Genomic DNA, 17319 nt, shown 5'->3' on the forward strand with positions numbered 1-17319 from the left:
TTGTCCCCGTGTTAGTTTCAGTTTATTGGTTAATTTTTCTAGTAGGGCTGTTTCCCATACTATTTGGTACCATTGGTCCATGCTTACTCCTGACAGGTCTCTCCAGTGTTTGGTTATGATGTTTCTGGCTGCTGAAAGTAGGTGGGTTATGAGTTCTTTGTGGTGTAAGTGGGCATCATTGTCTTGGAAGATGTTTAGTAAGGCCAATTCTGGGGTGATTTCTAATACTTGCTTGGTTATTTTACATATTTCTTGTATGGTTGTTGTCCAGAATAGTTGGATTTTGGGGCACTCCCACCACATGTGGAGGTATGTGCCTGTAGAGGTGCACCCTCTCCAGCATTTTGGTGAGGTTCCTGGGCGTATTAACACTAGTTTTCTTGGTATTCGGTACCAGTGTGGTCATCATTTGAGAGGGCCTCAAGGAGCTCTGAGGGCCATCCCCAAACTCAAAAAGACCACCTGGTTTCTTTGCCAAGAACTCACCATAAGGTAGCCTGTGAAATCCAGCTGGGCTCTGACGGGGGCAGAAGAAGCAACAGCAGCAAAGACCAGGTGGGGAAACTGGAACAGAGAGAGAGAGAGAGAGAGAATGGACGTGTGGATCCAGAATTGGCCTCTGTAGTCACTTACAGACTCACTTTTGAGACTGTGTTCACGGAAGATGGAGAGCAAGCTGTGAAGCTTTGTATAATCAGCAAATGTCCAGTTCTGATGTCCAACTCTGAACTCTACTGAACAGTGTTTCCTGATAACTACTACTGTTTTGTTGAATTCTTCATCAGCCAATTAGTTCAACACTCGTAAGTAGAAAGATATGTAATTTCTTCATTAACCAATCTTTCGTCAAATAGATCGCATAAGCACTGTTCCAGATTATTTAATTCACAGCTTATAAGGTCCTTATAAGGCCCGTATAGTTAAAGCTATGGTTTTCCCAGTAGTGATGTCCATACAAGCGAGAGCTTGACCATAAAGAAGGCTGATCACTGAAGAATGGATGCTTTTGAATTATGGTGCTGGAGGAGACACTTGAGAGTCCCATGGACTGCAAGAAGATCAAACCTCTCCATTCTTAAGGAAATCAGCCCTGAGTGCTCACTGGAAGGACAGATCCTGAAGCTGAGGCTCCAATACTTTGGCCACCTCATGAGAAGAGAAGACTCCCTGGAAAAGACCCTGATGTTGGGAAAGATGGAGGGCACAAAGAGAAGGGGACGACAGAGGACGAGATGGTTGGATAGTGTTCTCGAAGCTACCAGCATGAGTTTGACCAAACTGCGGGAGGCGGTGCAAGACAGGAGTGCCTGGCGTGCTCTGGTCCAGGGGGTCACGAAGAGTCGGACATGACTAAACGACTAAACAACAACAACAAAATTCACAGCTTGCTCTCCATCGGGTAAAGTCTGGCACCGTAATTCATTTAAGGACTTTCAGAGACTTCCGTTTGTTAGTTTTGATGTTTTGAATTATTCCATAAAGTTTTTCACATTGTTATTGTTTCTGGCCATCGTGTTGCTTTTAATATTGCTGACTCATATTTTGCAACCCAGGGGTTGGTTTGTTTACTCATGCAACCAGCCTATGCAGAATGTAGGCACCCTATATATAGAAATGAGCAAACCAGTGATATTTTAGGGAGCAAGCTAGCAGGCGGGGCCCATGACTTACATCATAGGAGCCTACACAACACAAAACACTGTTGCTGTATGTAGGTTTTATTTTATTAGTTTTTTATCTTATATTCTGGAAATGTACATCCAGGTTTTTTTTTACTTTAATTTTTTTTGGGGCCCCCAAGAGAGTGGAGCCCTAAGCTATAGCTTGTTTAGCTTATACGTATATCCGGCACTGCCCTGTTCCTATTGGCCCCTACTGGTGATCTTGTGGTCCCACCTTGAGTCTGAACCAGGCAGACAGTGAGCCAGGGTAGGAGCCTCCAAAGCAAATCCAGGTGTTGTTGGACGTCAGGTTGAATTTCTGGGTGACGAAGTGGTGGAAGGAGGCCAGGTCAGACAAGCTGCAAAAGGAGACGGCAGAACTTTGCAACCAGAGGCACACCCCCGGACATCCAGAACCTCCCTTGATTCTTTGCTTGCAATTAAGAGGGCGATCGGGACGCGGGTGGCGTTGTGGGTTAAACCACAGAGCCTAGGACTTGCCGATCGGAAGGTCGGCAGTTCAAATCCCCGTGACGGGGTGAGCTCCCGTTGCTCGGTCCCTGCTCCTGCCATCGTAGCAGTTCGAAAGCACGTCAAAGTGCAAGTAGATAAATAGGTACCACTCCAGCGGGAAGGTAAACGGCGGTTCCATGTGCTGCTCTGGTTTGCCAGAAGCAGCTTAGTCATGCTGGCCACATGACCTGGAAGCTGTACGCCGGCTCCCTCGGCCAATAAAGCGAGATGAGCGCCGCAACCCCAGAGTCAGCCACGACTGGACCTAATGGTCAGGGGTCCCTTTACCTTTACCTTTAAGAGGGCGATTGACTTAAGACAATTCATTTATACATGCAACGACAGTGGCAAGAACGATATACGCTCAAAAATGGGAAGGAGGCAAGATGTCAACGGCTTATAAAAATGACAGAGCATGCGGAAACAGCAAGCCAAAATTAGAGATTAAAAACGAAGGAAACGTTTTTGGAGGAATGGAAGCGTTTTGTAAAATATTTAAAGAAATGTTACGGTATTACGGAAACGCAAGCAGGGTTTGCAATACGAGTCACAGGTGCCAACTCACGCTTGCTGGCTGGACAAAAACTGAAGGTTGTGATCCTGCAGCCCATCAGGGTTGATGCTGGCCCCATAGAAACGGTGTTCGAGGGCCACCACCAGAGCTCCGTACTTCTGGGCCAGCTCCACGTGGTGTCCTAAAACCGGAAAGAGAAACTCTGGCCACCTTCACGCCATACGTTTAAAGCGCGGCGATACCACTTTAAGCAGTTGTGGCTTCCTGCAAAGAATTCTGGGAGCTGTAGTTCGTTAAGAGTGCTAGGAGAACCTGCCTGCTGCCCTCACAGAGCTATAATTCACAGAGTTCCCTAGGAAGAGGGACTGACTGGGAAACCACTCTGGGAATTGTAACCGTGGAAGGGGAATAGCGGGCCTCCTAAGAACTAAGCACCCTTAACAAACTACAGTTCCCAGGATTCTCTGGGAGAAGGCCTGAATGTTTAAAGCAGGGTTCCCCCAGCTGTTTTTGGACTACAGCTCCCATCATCCCTGACCGCTGGTGCTGCTGACTATGGGATGATGGGAGTTGTAGTCCAACAACAGCTGGAGACCCGAGTTTGGGAAACTCTGGTTTAAAGTGATATGATACTGCTTTAAATGTATTATGTAGATGGGGACCTTCAGGTTCGAAGACTACAGAGGATAGGAGACCCCTATTCCCTTCCCAGAGCTACAGTTCTCAGAGTGGTTTAACATTTCAACTTTCTTCATAGGGAAGAGCTGGGAATTGTGGCTCTCCTGGCAACTCTCGGCACCTTTAACAGATGACAGCTCCTGGAGTTTTTCTGGGGAAACCATGATTATTAAAAGTGGTTTCATAGTGTTTTAAATATATGGTTGCACAGAGTACCTGGGACAACCCAGTCAAATGAGCGGCGCACAAATAATAAAATTATTATTATTTATTCTTATTATGGTATGGATACAGCCTACAAGCAGGACAGGAGAACAGCAGCGCTCTGCATACCGGTGATTGCCAGCAACTGGGAATGAAAGCTTAAACGTTGACAAAAGACGCATGGACACCATTCACAGGAATTTGGGATGACAAAACCATCCTAGCACTGGTGCAGGAACTTTGTACGTCCTCAGGGTTGCTCCGTACGCCTTCAGTCAATCCAGGGCAGAGCCTTGGGCCCTGCAAATGCGGTTGAAGGCGAAGCTCTAGCAAGTCCCATCTCAAAAAAACAGTGTGGCATAGTGGTTAGAGTGTCGGGCTGGACCTGGGAGTGCAGGGTTCAAATCCCTGCTCAGCTAAGAAGCTCACTTGGGCCAGTCATTGCCTCTCAGCCTACCTCACAGCGTTGTAGAGGGGATTAAACGAGGAGGAAGAGAACCACGGATGCCACCTTGGGAGAAAAACGCAGGGTTGAAATGCCACGAATGAATGAATGACTATGTAAGAGACCTCGTTCTCCGCAACTGAGGTGTTGCATGACACCCACCTGCCAGCACATCGAACACCGACAAGGCAGACTCGCCTCCAATGAAGAGGAAGACCGGTCCGTCGGGGCGGCGCCAAAAGTCCTGGTTAATCCAGAATCGCTGTGAATTTTAGGGAGGTAAAGAAGAGACATCAAAACATCAACATCAAAAAAACGAAGATCATGGCCACTGGTCCCATCACCTCCTGGCAAATAGAAGGGGAAGAAATGGAGGCAGTGAGAGATTTTACTTTCTTGGGCTCCATGATCACTGCAGATGGTGACAGCAGCCACAAAATTAAAAGACGCATAAGCACTGTTCCAGAGTATTTAATTCACAGCTTATAATGTCCTTATAAGGCCCGTATAGTTAAAGCTATGGTTTTCCCAGTAGTGATGTCCATACAAGTGAGAGCTTGACCATAAAGAAGGCTGATCGCCGAAGAATGGATGCTTTTGAATTATGGTGCTGGAGGAGACTCTTGAGAGTCCCATGGACTGCAAGAAGATCAAACCTCTCTATTCTGAAGGAAATCAGCCCTGAGTGCTCACAGGAAGGACAGATCCTGAAGCTGAGACTGGCCACCTCATGAGAAGAGAAGACTCCCTGGAAAAGACCCCGATGTTGGGAAAGATGGAGGGCACAAGGAGAAGGGGACGACAGAGGAGGAGATGGTTGGACAGTGTTCTCGAAGCTACCAGCATGAGTTTGACCAGACTGCGGGAGGCAGTGGAAGACAGGCGTGCCTGGCGTGCTCTGGTCCATGGGGTCACAAAGAGTCGGACACGACTAAATGACTAAACAACAACAACAACAAAGAAGAGAAGGAATATCACTACGAGTGAAAGCGACTCCCCCTCCCCAAAGCATGACTCTACAGAGGGGGTGGGCTTGCCTAAGGTAAGGTTACCAGATTTTTTTCAATGAATCCGGGGACACTTTTCAACTTCAATGGATTTTGTATGGGGACTGATCTGTAAATCTGGGGACTGTCCCCGGGAAACAGGGACATCTGGTAACCTTAAGGCAACATTCAGACAGCACACGTAAAGCATAATAATGATGATGATAATAATTTTATAATGTATATAAAAGAGAGGGAACAATCATCACAGCTGGTGAAAGTTAAATGATGTGGTGGATGTGTAAGGTAGTAAAAGCATTCTGGGAAATGATATACCGTATTTTTTGCTCCATAGGACGCACATTTTCCCTCTTGAAAACCACGGGGGAAAGTCTGTGCGTCCTATGGAGCGAATGCAGGGGGGAGGCAGGCAGGAAAAGCCCCCAAGAGCCGCACACAAGCTTCGTGCGGTTCTTGGGCTTTTCCCCAGGAGGGAGAAGGGACTGACGTGGCCAGTCAGTCCCTTCTCCCTCCTGGTAGAAAAGCCCACAGGAGCCGCACGCTCCTTAAAGGGTGCACGGCTCCTGTGGGCTTTTGCGGGAGGTGCGGGAATTGCCATAGCCGCGCTCAGCTTCTCCAGCCGGGAGAGGCTGCAGAAGGCTAAAGAAGCCAAGGCAGCGAGCGTGATCCATCCCGCTCGCTGTTTCGGCTTCTTTAGCCTTGCACAGCCTCTCCCGGCTAGAGAGGTTGCGCCCGGCTATGGCAGAAGCTTCTTTAGCCACGCTTCTTTAGCTGCGCTGGAGAGGTTTAGCTCTCGGCTGGAGAGGTTGCGCGGCTATGGCAGAAGCCAAGACAGCCAGCGGGATGGATCCCGCTCACTGCCTTGGCTTCTTTGCTCTTTGGGGCGGCGGCGGGGGTGGGGGGGATAATATTTTTTTTCTTCATTTCCCCCTCTAAAAACTAGGTGCGTCTTGTGGTCTGGTGCGTCCTATAGAGCGAAAAATACAGTATAATGAATTGAAAAAAATGTTTAAAATAACTTTTTTTTTAAAAAACGAAGCTTTTCTTTTAGGAATTCTAGGTGCCAAAATTCCAAGGGAGCAGAAAAGACTATTTACGTATGCGACCACGGCTGTGTGGATGCTATTAGCCGAGAGATGGAAAGAAGATAAAGTCCCTACCAGAGAAGAATCGCAGATCAAGTTGCTGAACTATGCCAAAATGGCAAAAATGACCGGAAGAATCAGAAATCAGGAGGACCAAAACTTTAATAAGGAATGGGGGAAATTTATAATTTATCTTAAAAACTGTTGTAAACAATTAAAATCGTTAGTGGGATTGGAACAACACTTGTAGTATAATGATGAACTTTCGATATAATGGAGATATAAAAATTTGGATTGTTATAAAAGATGCAGAAGGAAAGGACGAATAATAAGATTCACAAAGGGGAGAAGGGAAGTCCAGGAGATTCTCTGGAATCTTGTTTTTATATTTTATGTTCGTATATGAATGTAAAATTTTAACCTGGAAAATCAAATACATTTTTTTTAAAAAAGCAAACTAAAAGGTGAAAAGCAAAACTATAAAATAGGCATGTAGAATGAGTGGTTGCGCATGAGTTGAAATAATAAACCCAAGTACCGTATTTTTCGCCCTATAGGACACACTTTTCCCCCTCCAAAAATGAAGGGGAAATGTGTGTGCGTCCTATGGGGCGAATGCAGGCTTTCGCTGAAGCCTGGAGAGCGAGAGGGGTTGGTGCGCACCGACCCCTCTCGCTCTCCAGGCTTCAGGAAGCTATCCGCAAGCCGTGGGAGCCCGGCGCGAAGTCGCGCAGCTCTCCCACAGCTTGCAGAGAGCTGCCTGCATCTTCGAGCTTCGCGCAGCTCTCGGCAAGCCGTGGGAGAGCTGCGCGACTTCGGGCAGATATCCGCAAGCCTGGGGAGACCGGTGCGACTTCCCGCCAGGCTCCCTAGGCTTGCGGATAGCAGCCTGTTCTGGGGGCTGGGGTCGGGGGAAGCTCGGGCTTTCCCCGCCCCAGCCCCGTGCCTGGGGGGGAAGTAAAATTTTTTTCTTTATTTCCCCCCCAAAAAACTAGGTGCGCCCTATGGGCCGGTGCGCCCTATGGGGCGAAAAATACGGTAAGCGCCATCGATGTTGCCAGATCATTGAGCATCTCGTACCTGGTTGTAGGTGCGCTGCTCCTGCCGGTTGAAGTGGTCCAGGGGCTGGCGGATGAAGCTCTCGAGGGGAGTGTTCCACATCCCTGGGACCCGGAACCGAGGCAGCTGTCTCAGGCGAAGATACGCCTCCTGCATCGCGCGCTGCTCTCGCTGCTTCAGGACCTGCTGGCGGAACAGCCAGAAATTTCTGCCTGGAGGGGAAGACACCGAAAAGACGCCTGAAGTTGTGCACTTCTGCATAATGCCAGGCTGTCTCTGATCACATGCATCTTGGCATTTAGACGGCCACTGCAGGCCATCGCGGCTATTCAATGAATGCTCAGGAGTCCAGCAGCATACAGAGCTATTATACAAGCAATTGTGGACCAGCCAGCTGATGGGAGCCATAGTTGAAATACAGTGGTACCTCGGGTTACAGACGCTTCAGGTTACAGACTCCGCTAACCCAGAAATAGTACCTCAGGTTAAGAACTTTGCTTCAGGATGAGAACAGAGGTACCATTGTACCAGACTTTTAGAAGACATCTGAAGGCAGCCCTGTTTAGGGAAGCTTTTAATGTTTAATAGACTATTGTATTTTAATATTTTGTTGGAAGCCGAACAGAGTGGCTGGGGAAACCCAGCCAAATGGGCGGGGTATAAATAATAAATTATTATTATTATTGTACCTCAGGTTAAGAACGTAATTCGTTCTGGAGATCCGTTCTTAACCTGAAACAGTTCTTAACCTGAAGCACCACTTTAGCTAATGGGGCCTCCTGCTGCTGCTGTGCCGCTGGAGCACGATTTCTGTTCTCATCCTGAAGCAAAGTTCTTAACCCAAGGTACTATTTCTGGGTTAGAGGAGTCTGTAACCTGAAGCGTATGTAACCTGAAGCGTATGTAACCCAAGGTACCACTGTAGTTGTTGTTCTCTTTGACATCTGGTGGGAGTGCATTCCACAGGGCGGATGCCACTACAAGAAGGACCTCTGCCTGGTTCCCTGTAACCTCATTTCTCTCAGGGAGGGAACCGCCAGAAGGCCATTGAAGCTGGACCTCAGTGTCTGGGCAGAACGATGGGGGAGGAGACGCTCCTTCAGAAGGGCACCGTAACAAAAGATGCACCAGCCTCTTTGCTTGTTTTTGGACAACAGACCAACACAGCTGTCCTGCCAGAGCAGTGGTTCTCAAACATTTTTTTCTCTGGGCCACACTTCCAGAACAAAAATTTGCTTGTGCCACTCCATTTTTTTTTTAATTTATAAGAAATACACTGGGAAAAAGGAAATGACTACCAGCAGTGCTTGATTCATAGCACAGAGCCCTACTTTTTTATAATATGATCATGGGGCACCCCAAAAGTATAAAACAATGCAGTGACTTAAGAACATGAATCCAACTAAACATCAGGAAAAACTCAGGGTCCCTTCCAACTCTACGATTCTCTGATCCATTCCCAAAATATAAACAAGCCCTTATATATGTACCTTAAGTATGTATGCAAACTCAACAAAAGGTGTGAGCTTGTTTTCGCCGGGTAATCTGATTTATATTAGGTTGCGGGTGGCACAGTGGGTTAAACCGCAGAGCCTAGGGCTTGCCGATCAGAAGGTTGGCAGTTCAAATCCCCGCGACAGGGTGAGCTCCCGTTGCTTGGTCCCTGCTCCTGCCAACCTAGCAGTTTGAAAGCACGTCAAAGTGCAAGTAGATAAATAGGTACCGCTGTGGCGGGAAGGTAAACAGCGTTTCCGTGCGCTGCTCTGGTTCGCCAGAAACGGCTTAGTCCTGCTGGCCACATGACCCAGAAGCTGTACGCCGGCTCCCTCGGCCAGTAAAGCGAGATGAGCGCCGCAACCCCAGAGTCGTCCACGACTGGACCTAATGGTCAGGGGTCCCTTTACCTTTACCTAGACACAAAGAAGGCATGCTCTTGCTCTCATTTTGAAAAGATATTCATCCGTATTCTACAAATAAAAATAAAATTACTTTGATACTATGCTATACTACATGGAAATGTTTAAATGTTTCGTGGATTGTCTTTGAATCTTCCCCCAAAGAATTATGGGAAATGGGCGTTTCCCAGATCTCACCAATCTACAATTCCCAGCACTCTTCACAAACTACAGTTCCTAGGATTCTTTGGGGGGAGCCATGCGCTTTAAATGCATAGCGTTTCCACAGCCTTAGTTGGAGATGGCTTGAAAGAGGAATTGCTGTTTGTGATGCATACGCTCGTTTTACTCCTGCGGTAGTTAAAAATGTTTGGCGTTTGTTTTTTTGTTCTTGTATTCTACCCAAACCTATCTGACCTCCCCTGCAACAATAATTTTTGGGGGAACTTGACAAGAAGCAAACGCTCGGTCAAACCACATTTGGGGAACCGAAAGCGGCGGATGAACATCCAAAAGGGGGGTTGTGCTTCGCTGCTTCTCTGTACAGCAGCACGCTAACAAACGTTCCGGCGTCTTGCTTCTGTGAAACAGAAGACACAAAAGCTGCTGAGTGCACAGCGTCAGTTTCCTGTTTGCAAAACACACACGCAGGACCGCATCTGCCTCGCAAGCAGAAACGCAGAGTCTCAAGGTCTCTGGAAGGCCAAGAGGCTGCTCCTTCCAGAGCCCATCTGAAGCGTCCCAAGGTGAAAAGTATCCCATCAAGATTGACCCCTGACCCTTCAAAATTCCTACACTTCAAAAGATTGTGGGTCCCTTTTGCCCAAATGGTCAATGGAAGAAAAACTCTCTTTTTTTTTAGTTCTGGTTACAGTGGTGCCTCAGGTTACAGACGCTTCAGGTTACATATGCTTCAGGTTACAGACTCTGCTAACCCAGAAATATTACCTTGGGTTAAGAAGAAGAAGGACAAGAGTTTGGATTTGATATCCCGCTTTATCACTACCCTAAGGTTAACATTCTCCTTTCCCTTCCTCCCCCACAACAAACACTCTGTGAGGTGAGTGGGGCTGAGAGACTTCAGAGAAGTGTGACTAGCCCTAGGTCACCCAGCAGCTGCATGTGGAGGAGCGGAGATGCAAACCCGGTTCCCCAGATTACGAGTCTACCGCTCTTAACCACTACACCACACTGGCTCTCAGTTCTTAAGAACTTTGATTCAGGATGAGAACAGAAATCGTGCTCCGGCAGTGTGGCAGCAGCGGGAGGCCCCATTAGCTGAAATGGTGCTTCAGGTGAAGAACAGTTTCAGGTTAAGAACGGACCTCCGGAACGAATTAAGTACTTAACCTGAGGTACCACTGTATTTATTTCTTACATTTATAGACAACCTTTATCTTCCAAAGATCTCAAGATGCTCTGAGTGGTTCTCTTCTACCTTCACTACAACCCTGTGAGGTAGGCTAGGCTGGCTGACTGGCCCAAGGTCACCTGGTGAGCTGAGTGGAGAATTCACTGGATCCCAAAAAATCAAGGAAGATAGGAAAGTTTCCATAAACCAGATCAGATCATTGCTTGGTATTGTCTACACTGACTGGATTTCAGACTGGAGTCTCTTCACTCCCAGTCCTACCTGGGGATGCCAGCTACCAAACTGAGGACCAAACCAAAGGGCAACAGGTTGGAGAAGGCTGATAGAATATGGCAACTAAATCCATTTTTAAAAGCAGCTCACTACTAGTTCCCAGAATCATAAGAGTTGGAAGATTGTACAGACAGATCTGCACATTCGGCCTCAACAAGGAACTACCTATCTGTAACTGGAACAAGGAACTGAAATTTATATGCCCCTGCACCCAAAAATATGTTGTTGAGCAGTACTATTTCTCTAGAAAAAGAGCTGCCGGAACTCACCATGAATGCCTCCCTTGTTTAATAATAATAATAATACTATATTTATACCCTGCCCATCTGGCTGGGTTTCCCCAGCCATTCTGGGCGGCTTCCAACAAAACACTAAAATACAATAACCTATTAAACAATAAAAGCTTCCCTAAACTGGGCTGCCTTTAGATGTCTTCTAAAAGTTTGGTAGTTGTTTTTCTCTTTGACATCTGGTGGGAGGGCGTTCCACAGGGCGGGTGCCACTGCCGAGAAGGCCCTCTGCCTGGTTCCCTGTAACTTGGCTTCTCGCAGCGAGGGAACCACCAGAAGGCCCTTGGTGCTGGACCTCAGTGTCCGGGCAGAACGATGGGGGTGGAGATGCTCCTTCAGGTTTACTGGACTGAAGCGGTTTAGGGCTTTAAAGGTCACCACCAACACTTTGAATTGTGCTCGGAAACGTACAGCCGTACCTTGGATCCCGAATGCTTTGGTACTCATCCATTTTGGCTCCTGAACGCCACAACCCAGAAGTGAGTGTTCCAGTTTGCGAACGTTCTTTGGAACCCAAACATCTGACACAACTTCTGTAGCTTCTGATTGATTGCAGGAGCCTCCTGCAGCCAATCGGAAGCCGCGCCTCGGTTTCCAAACATTTTGGAAGTTGAACGGACTTCTGGGACAGATTCCGTTCGACTTCTGAGGTACCACTGTAATGGCAATGGCACCCACCCGAGAGGTGTCAGAACCCAGTTTTGCCAAGTTCCAGCTGGGGAAAAAAGCCCTGCTTTTGAACACCCCCCCCATCTTCTGCATCAATGGCCAAGAGACCATTCCCTTTGAGATGATGGCTGCACACACCCCATTTTCCCATTCACGGATGTGTATATTGGCAATTACTGGCCAGGGGAGCATATCTGACTGTGGCATGTGCCAAAATTAACCCCCCCAGTAGGGCTGGATGTGATGCCATGGTGTCAAGTGTGCAGGCAATGTGGATGTTTCCTTGAGGGTGACTCAAAACTTATTTGAGAAGTGTAGTCTGGAGTCTTTATGAGTTACAGCACATTGTGCAAAAAAAGAGAACTTTCGATGAGGAATAATCGTTGTGTATTTTGAAGGGGACACTCTCCCAGTCTTTATTTCAAGGTGCAGGAACAAATACAGTTCCTTCTGCTTGGTGCTGAATAAGCAACAGGGACCTAGAAACCAACCTCAAACTTGCTTTGAGAGTATATATATATATGTAAAGGTAAAGGTAAAGGTAAAGGTACCCCTGACCGTTAGGTCCAGTCGTGGACGATTCTGGGATTGCGACGCTCATCTTGCTTTATTGGTCGAGGGAGCCAGCGTACAGCCTCCGGGTCATGTGGCCAGCATGACTAAGCCGCTTCTGGCGAACCAGAGCAGCGCATGGAAACGCCGTTTACCTTCCCGCCAGAGTGGTACCTATTTATCTACTTGCACTGGTGCGCTTTCAAACTGCTAGGTTGGCAGGAGCTGGGACCGAGCAACGGGAGCTCACCCCGTCGTGGGAATTCGAACCGCCGGCCTTCTGATCGGCAAGCCCAAGAGGCTCAGTGGTTTAGACCACAGCGCCACCCGCGTCCACAATATACATAAGCAACTAACAAATGTAGCAATGACAACAATAATAATGTTTGACGTTTTCTTATGTTTTTATATGTGCTGGAAGCTGTCCAGAGTGGCTGGGGGAACCCAGCCAGATGGGTGGGGTATTATTATTATTATTAATAATAATAATAATGATAATAATAAACTTCCATATGATCAAGAGCCTGGGGCATTGAAGGAAAGGCAAAAGTACCTGGGGCTAGTTAGTGCAAAGGGAAAATGATAACAATGGAGGGGTATGACAAAGGTTTGGAAAATTATATGTGGCACGGAGAGAGAGGGCAACGCATAGGACCAGAAGAAGCTGCCTTGTACTAAATCGGACCACTGGTCTATCTAGGTCAGTACTGTCTCCTACACTGACTGGCAGCATCTCGCCAGAGTTTCAGGCCCTTCTGGGATTAAGTAACCAAACAAACCCCCGTGTTGCAAAGAGAACGTCAGCAATGTCTAGGCAACACGATGACCATGTACATACGCAACAGAGCAGTGACTACATTATTACATGAGCACTGTTCCACACCATTGGATATTTTCATTTACATACATTCCTTTGAAATAAGATGGGTTGATGAAGCAATTCTATATCCTCCCACCACACTGACGAAGAATTCTACGAAACAGTAGTCAATATCCGGAATCACTGTTCAGTGTTGGACATCATATTTGCTGAATACACAAAGCTTCACAGCTTGTCTTTCATTGTACCTCGCTGCATTTAAAGATTTTCAGAGACTTTGAGACTAAAGATTCCATTTTGGACTTGTTATGGTTTGAAAGAATTCTATAAAGATTGTCTATTGCGTATGTACATGGCCGTCGTGTTGCCTAGACATTGCTGACCTTCTGGGATTAAACCAGAGATCTTCTTCATGCAAAAGCAGCTGACTGCTTTCACGCCACTCTCTCCCAAAGCTTGTTCTCCAGGTAACTCAGTGAAATGGACTGGCTGTGGATTTAGGAGAGAGGAAAAGGGAGGGTTTCTTCACATGGTGAATAATTAACTGATAGAATCAACTGTCACAAGACCTGTCCTCCTCAGGCGGTCTTTCACAATCAAAATAGCCTCCTTGAAGGTGATTTGATCTGGGGAGGGGGTGACAATAAGAACATGCCCCCTGACTAGGATCCAGGGTGGTGTCACCCCAAAATTTAGGACCCCCTCCAGACTGATGATATACGATATCTTTATTGTCATTGTTCCATACAGAACAATGAAACTGAAAATCTACATAGAACATTCAAAAACCCCTAAAAACTCTGAAACCCCATTTTAAAATACAATATACTATGCCAAAGCTTTGTGCAAAAAGAACAGCTCTGTCTTGCAGGCCCTGCGGAAAGAATCTCATGAGACAGAGCGTTCCACCAGGCTGGACCCAGTGTTGAAAAGGCCCTGGCCCTGGCTGAGGCTAATCTGACTTCCTTAGGGCCCGGGAAGTCTAAAAGGTAAAGGGACCCCTGACCATTAGGTCCAGTTGTGGCCGACTCTGGGGTTGCGGCGCTCATCTCGTTTTATTGGCCAAGGGAGCGGGCATACAGCTTCCGGGTCATGTGGCCAGCATGACTAAGCCGCTTCTGGCGAACCAGAGCAGCGCACGGAAACACCGTTTACCTTCCCACTGGAGTGGCACCTATTTATCTACTTGCACTCTGACGTGCTTTTGAACTGCTATGTTGGCAGGAGCAGGGACCGAGCAACGGGAGTTCACCCCCTCACGGGGATTCGAACTGCCGACCTTCTGATCGGCAAGCCCTAGGCTCTGTGGTTTAACCCACAATGCCACCCGCGTCCCACCCGGGAAGTCTAGAGTGTTGCTATTTATGGACCTCCGCGGGGCATACCAGGAGAGGCGGTTCCGTAGGTACGTGGGTCCTAGGCTGCATAGGGCTTTAAAAGTCAAAACCAGCACCTTAAACCTGACCCTGTACTCCACAGGGAGCCAATGCAGCTGGAAAAGCACTGGGTGAATATGCTCCCATGGCAGGGACCCCGTGAGGAGCCTCGCCGTGGCATTCTGCACCGGCTGGAGTTTCTGGGACAGCTTCAAGGGCAGCCCTGCTTAGAGCAAGTTACAATAAGATGGAAGGACGGTCACTCACCTGCCTGAGCCAGAGAGAGCAGCGCAAGGAGCAAGACCCCCCAAAGGACCCTGGAAGGAGAGGAGGGGGAGGCCATTTCTCCCCCAGCTTCTCCTGATTCACTTAAACCGGGTCTAGCAAAGCTGCCGGGTGCAGGAAGTGTCTCTTAGCCAAACTGAAAGAAAAAGCAAAGCAAAATTCCCCTTTATTGGACTCGCCTCACATGACCAGCTGCCCTCCCACCCCGTGATTTCCTTCCTTTGCAAAGTTCATCAAGGTCGTCCAAGGAGGAGCTTCGCAATGGTGTGTTGTTTTTTTAAAGCCCCCTTTGCGCCCCCGCCTCCTGCTCCTTTTCCTGCCTCCCATCCTCGTACTGGAAGACTGCCAGCTTTTATTTTTTAAAGAGAATGCGCTCTGGGGACGTTTCTCCCCATCACTTTTTTTTTTCTTTCTTTCCTGGGCCCCTGTGCTCAGTTTCCACGTGGCGGACAGCAGCTTCAGACGCCCCGGATCAAAGGAGAAGGGTTGGACTTGGGGAGGTGCGGGTTGGAGAGAGAGATCTGGATCCTGCGAGCAAGGCGATCCTTAATCCTTTGTGAGCCGCCGTGCAGCGCTGCTGGGGGGAAAGCAAAAGACCAAAAGAAAAGGGGGGGGGGGAGAGAAACAAATCACGACAGATCACAGGGATCCTCTTGGAGCCGGGAGTGCAAAAAACGAAGCGTAAAAAAAAGGAGTGTGGTTCGTCAACCCAGATCTCTCGCCCCTAGGTGGCACCACAGACGCGCCCAAATCTTGCGCCTCCGAGCGCTGAACTTCATCCTAAAACTGCATTTGTTCGCGTTCATTCCCCTCTTATGTTCAGCTGCCAGCATTTAAATTGTAAGCTTCGCGGGGCAGAGACTGGGTTCTGCAAACTCAAAAGGTCACCAACGCGGACGGCGCTTTAAAGCGTAATGGCGCAGTGGCTACATGTTTTCCCCTCTTGCTTGTCCGAGGCAGCAGTGCTTCTGAAATGCCAGTTACTGGACTGGGAATCGCGAATGAGAAGAGTTGCTGCAGTCGCTCTCTGGTCCTGCTCACTGGTTTCTCCATGGGGGGCACCTGGCTGGCACATTTGGAGCAGAGGCGGACTGAGGGGAGCGCAACTGGGTCGCCCACACCAGGCGCAGAGCCCTAGAGGGAGCCACCGCCATAATAATAATAATAATAATAATAATAATAATAATAATAATAATTGTTAGTTATACCCTGCCCTCCCCAGCCACAGCCGGGCTCAGGACGGCTAACACCAGTACAATTACAGTAAAAACATAATGGGGGGGACCAATTTAAAATACAGGTTAAAACGCAATTTAAAATGCAGCCTCATTTTAAAAGTAGCCCATAGATCAAAACCATAAGGGGAGGGAAACATAAGGGTCAGACTGAGTCCAAACCAAAGGCCAGGCGGAACAGCTCTGTCTTGCAGGCCCTGCAGAAAGATGTCAAGTCCTGCAGGGCCCTGGTCTCTTGTGACAGAGCATTCCACCAAGTCAGGGCCAGTACTGAAAAGGCCCTGGCCCTAGTTGAGACCAATCTAACCACCTTGCGACTTGGGACCTCCAAGGTGTTGTCATTTGTGGACCTTAAGGTCCTCTGCGGGGCATACCAGAAGAGGCGGTCCCATGGGTACGTGGGTCCTAGGCCGCCTAGGGCTTCAAAGGTCAAAACCAGCACCTTAAACCTGACCCTGTACTCCACCGGGAGCCAGTGCAGCTGGTATAGCACTGGATGAATGTGATCCCACGGCAAGGACCCCGTAAGGAGCCTCGCCATGGCTTTCTGCACCTGCTGGAGTTTCTGGGTCAGCTTCAAGTGCAGCCCAGCGTAGAGCGAGTTACAATAATCAAGCCTGGAGGTGACCGTCGCATGGATCACTGTGGCCAGGTTGGGGCGGGAAAGGTAAGGGACCAACTGCTTAATATGGTGGAGATGGAAAAATGCCACCTTTGCTGTGGCTGCAACCTGTGCCTCCATGGAAAGGGAGGCGTCGAAGGTTACAATGATGTAGAATGGGAGGCGAGAGGCAGGGAGGGGCGCTGAAGGCTGGCGTCATGTGGCCCAGGGTGCCACTGAAATTGGAAAGCCCAAAGTTCGCCCCTGCTGTGAGAACAGGACCCTGAAATAGAGGAGTACCCTTTGTTCTGATAACAACAGGCCTCTTACGAGGGCGCCCAGACTCTACAAGTGTCCCTATTTTCCATGGACAGTCCCTGATTTACAGAAGCTGTTCCAGTTTCTGATTTGATCGCAGAATGCCCTGCTTTTCCTGAGGACGTCCCTATTTTCATCTGATAAAACTTGGAGGGTATGGAGTTATCCTACCCCGGGGCCAAGGAGATAAGTCACTATACTGCAAAGAAATAGATACGCTAAGGATTTAAATATGTGAAGTTATAGAACAACATGTTTAAAGTTCAGATGAAAAGAAACAAAGATATCAAGAGGACTAAGTAAATTTAATGAAATTTTATTTTGGAAAACCGTTACAATGATATATAATGAAATTCAGTCAAGGGAATTTGAGGAAGTCATTTAACAATGTTACTAAGATTGGACCAAGTTCAGTTATGATGTTTGTTTGCTTGTTTGTTTAAAATTTTGGAAAATCAATAAAAAAA

At 48.0% G+C, this 17319-nt stretch overlaps 1 protein-coding gene across 5 annotated transcripts in view; it reads right to left on the reverse strand.

The window, feature by feature from the left end:
• Positions 1-14869, reverse strand: part of PRSS16 (serine protease 16) — a 30057-nt gene extending 15188 nt beyond the window's left edge. For 4 of the 5 annotated variants that reach the window (XR_014551369.1, XR_014551370.1, XR_014551371.1 and 1 more), the window contains exons 1-6: positions 14681-14869; positions 7188-7378; positions 4178-4277; positions 2740-2869; positions 1897-2020; positions 487-564 (exon numbers count right to left, since the gene is read on the reverse strand). Coding sequence is in view for 2 of the 5 variants with exons in the window: in XM_083627449.1 (XP_083483575.1) it covers positions 487-564; positions 1897-2020; positions 2740-2869; positions 4178-4277; positions 7188-7378; positions 14681-14756 (699 nt within the window). In the remaining 3 variants the exon portion in view is untranslated. Of the gene's footprint in view, positions 1-486; positions 565-1896; positions 2021-2739; positions 2870-4177; positions 4278-7187; positions 7379-10452; positions 10586-14680 lie in introns of those variants that run through there. The other variant, XM_083627450.1, reaches the window with a different exon arrangement.
• Between the last annotated feature and the right edge of the window lie 2450 nt (positions 14870-17319).

Source organism: Podarcis filfolensis (genome assembly GCF_964270895.1).
Source record: "Podarcis filfolensis genome assembly, chromosome: 8".
In the NCBI taxonomy this organism is placed as follows: domain Eukaryota; kingdom Metazoa; phylum Chordata; class Lepidosauria; order Squamata; family Lacertidae; genus Podarcis; species Podarcis filfolensis.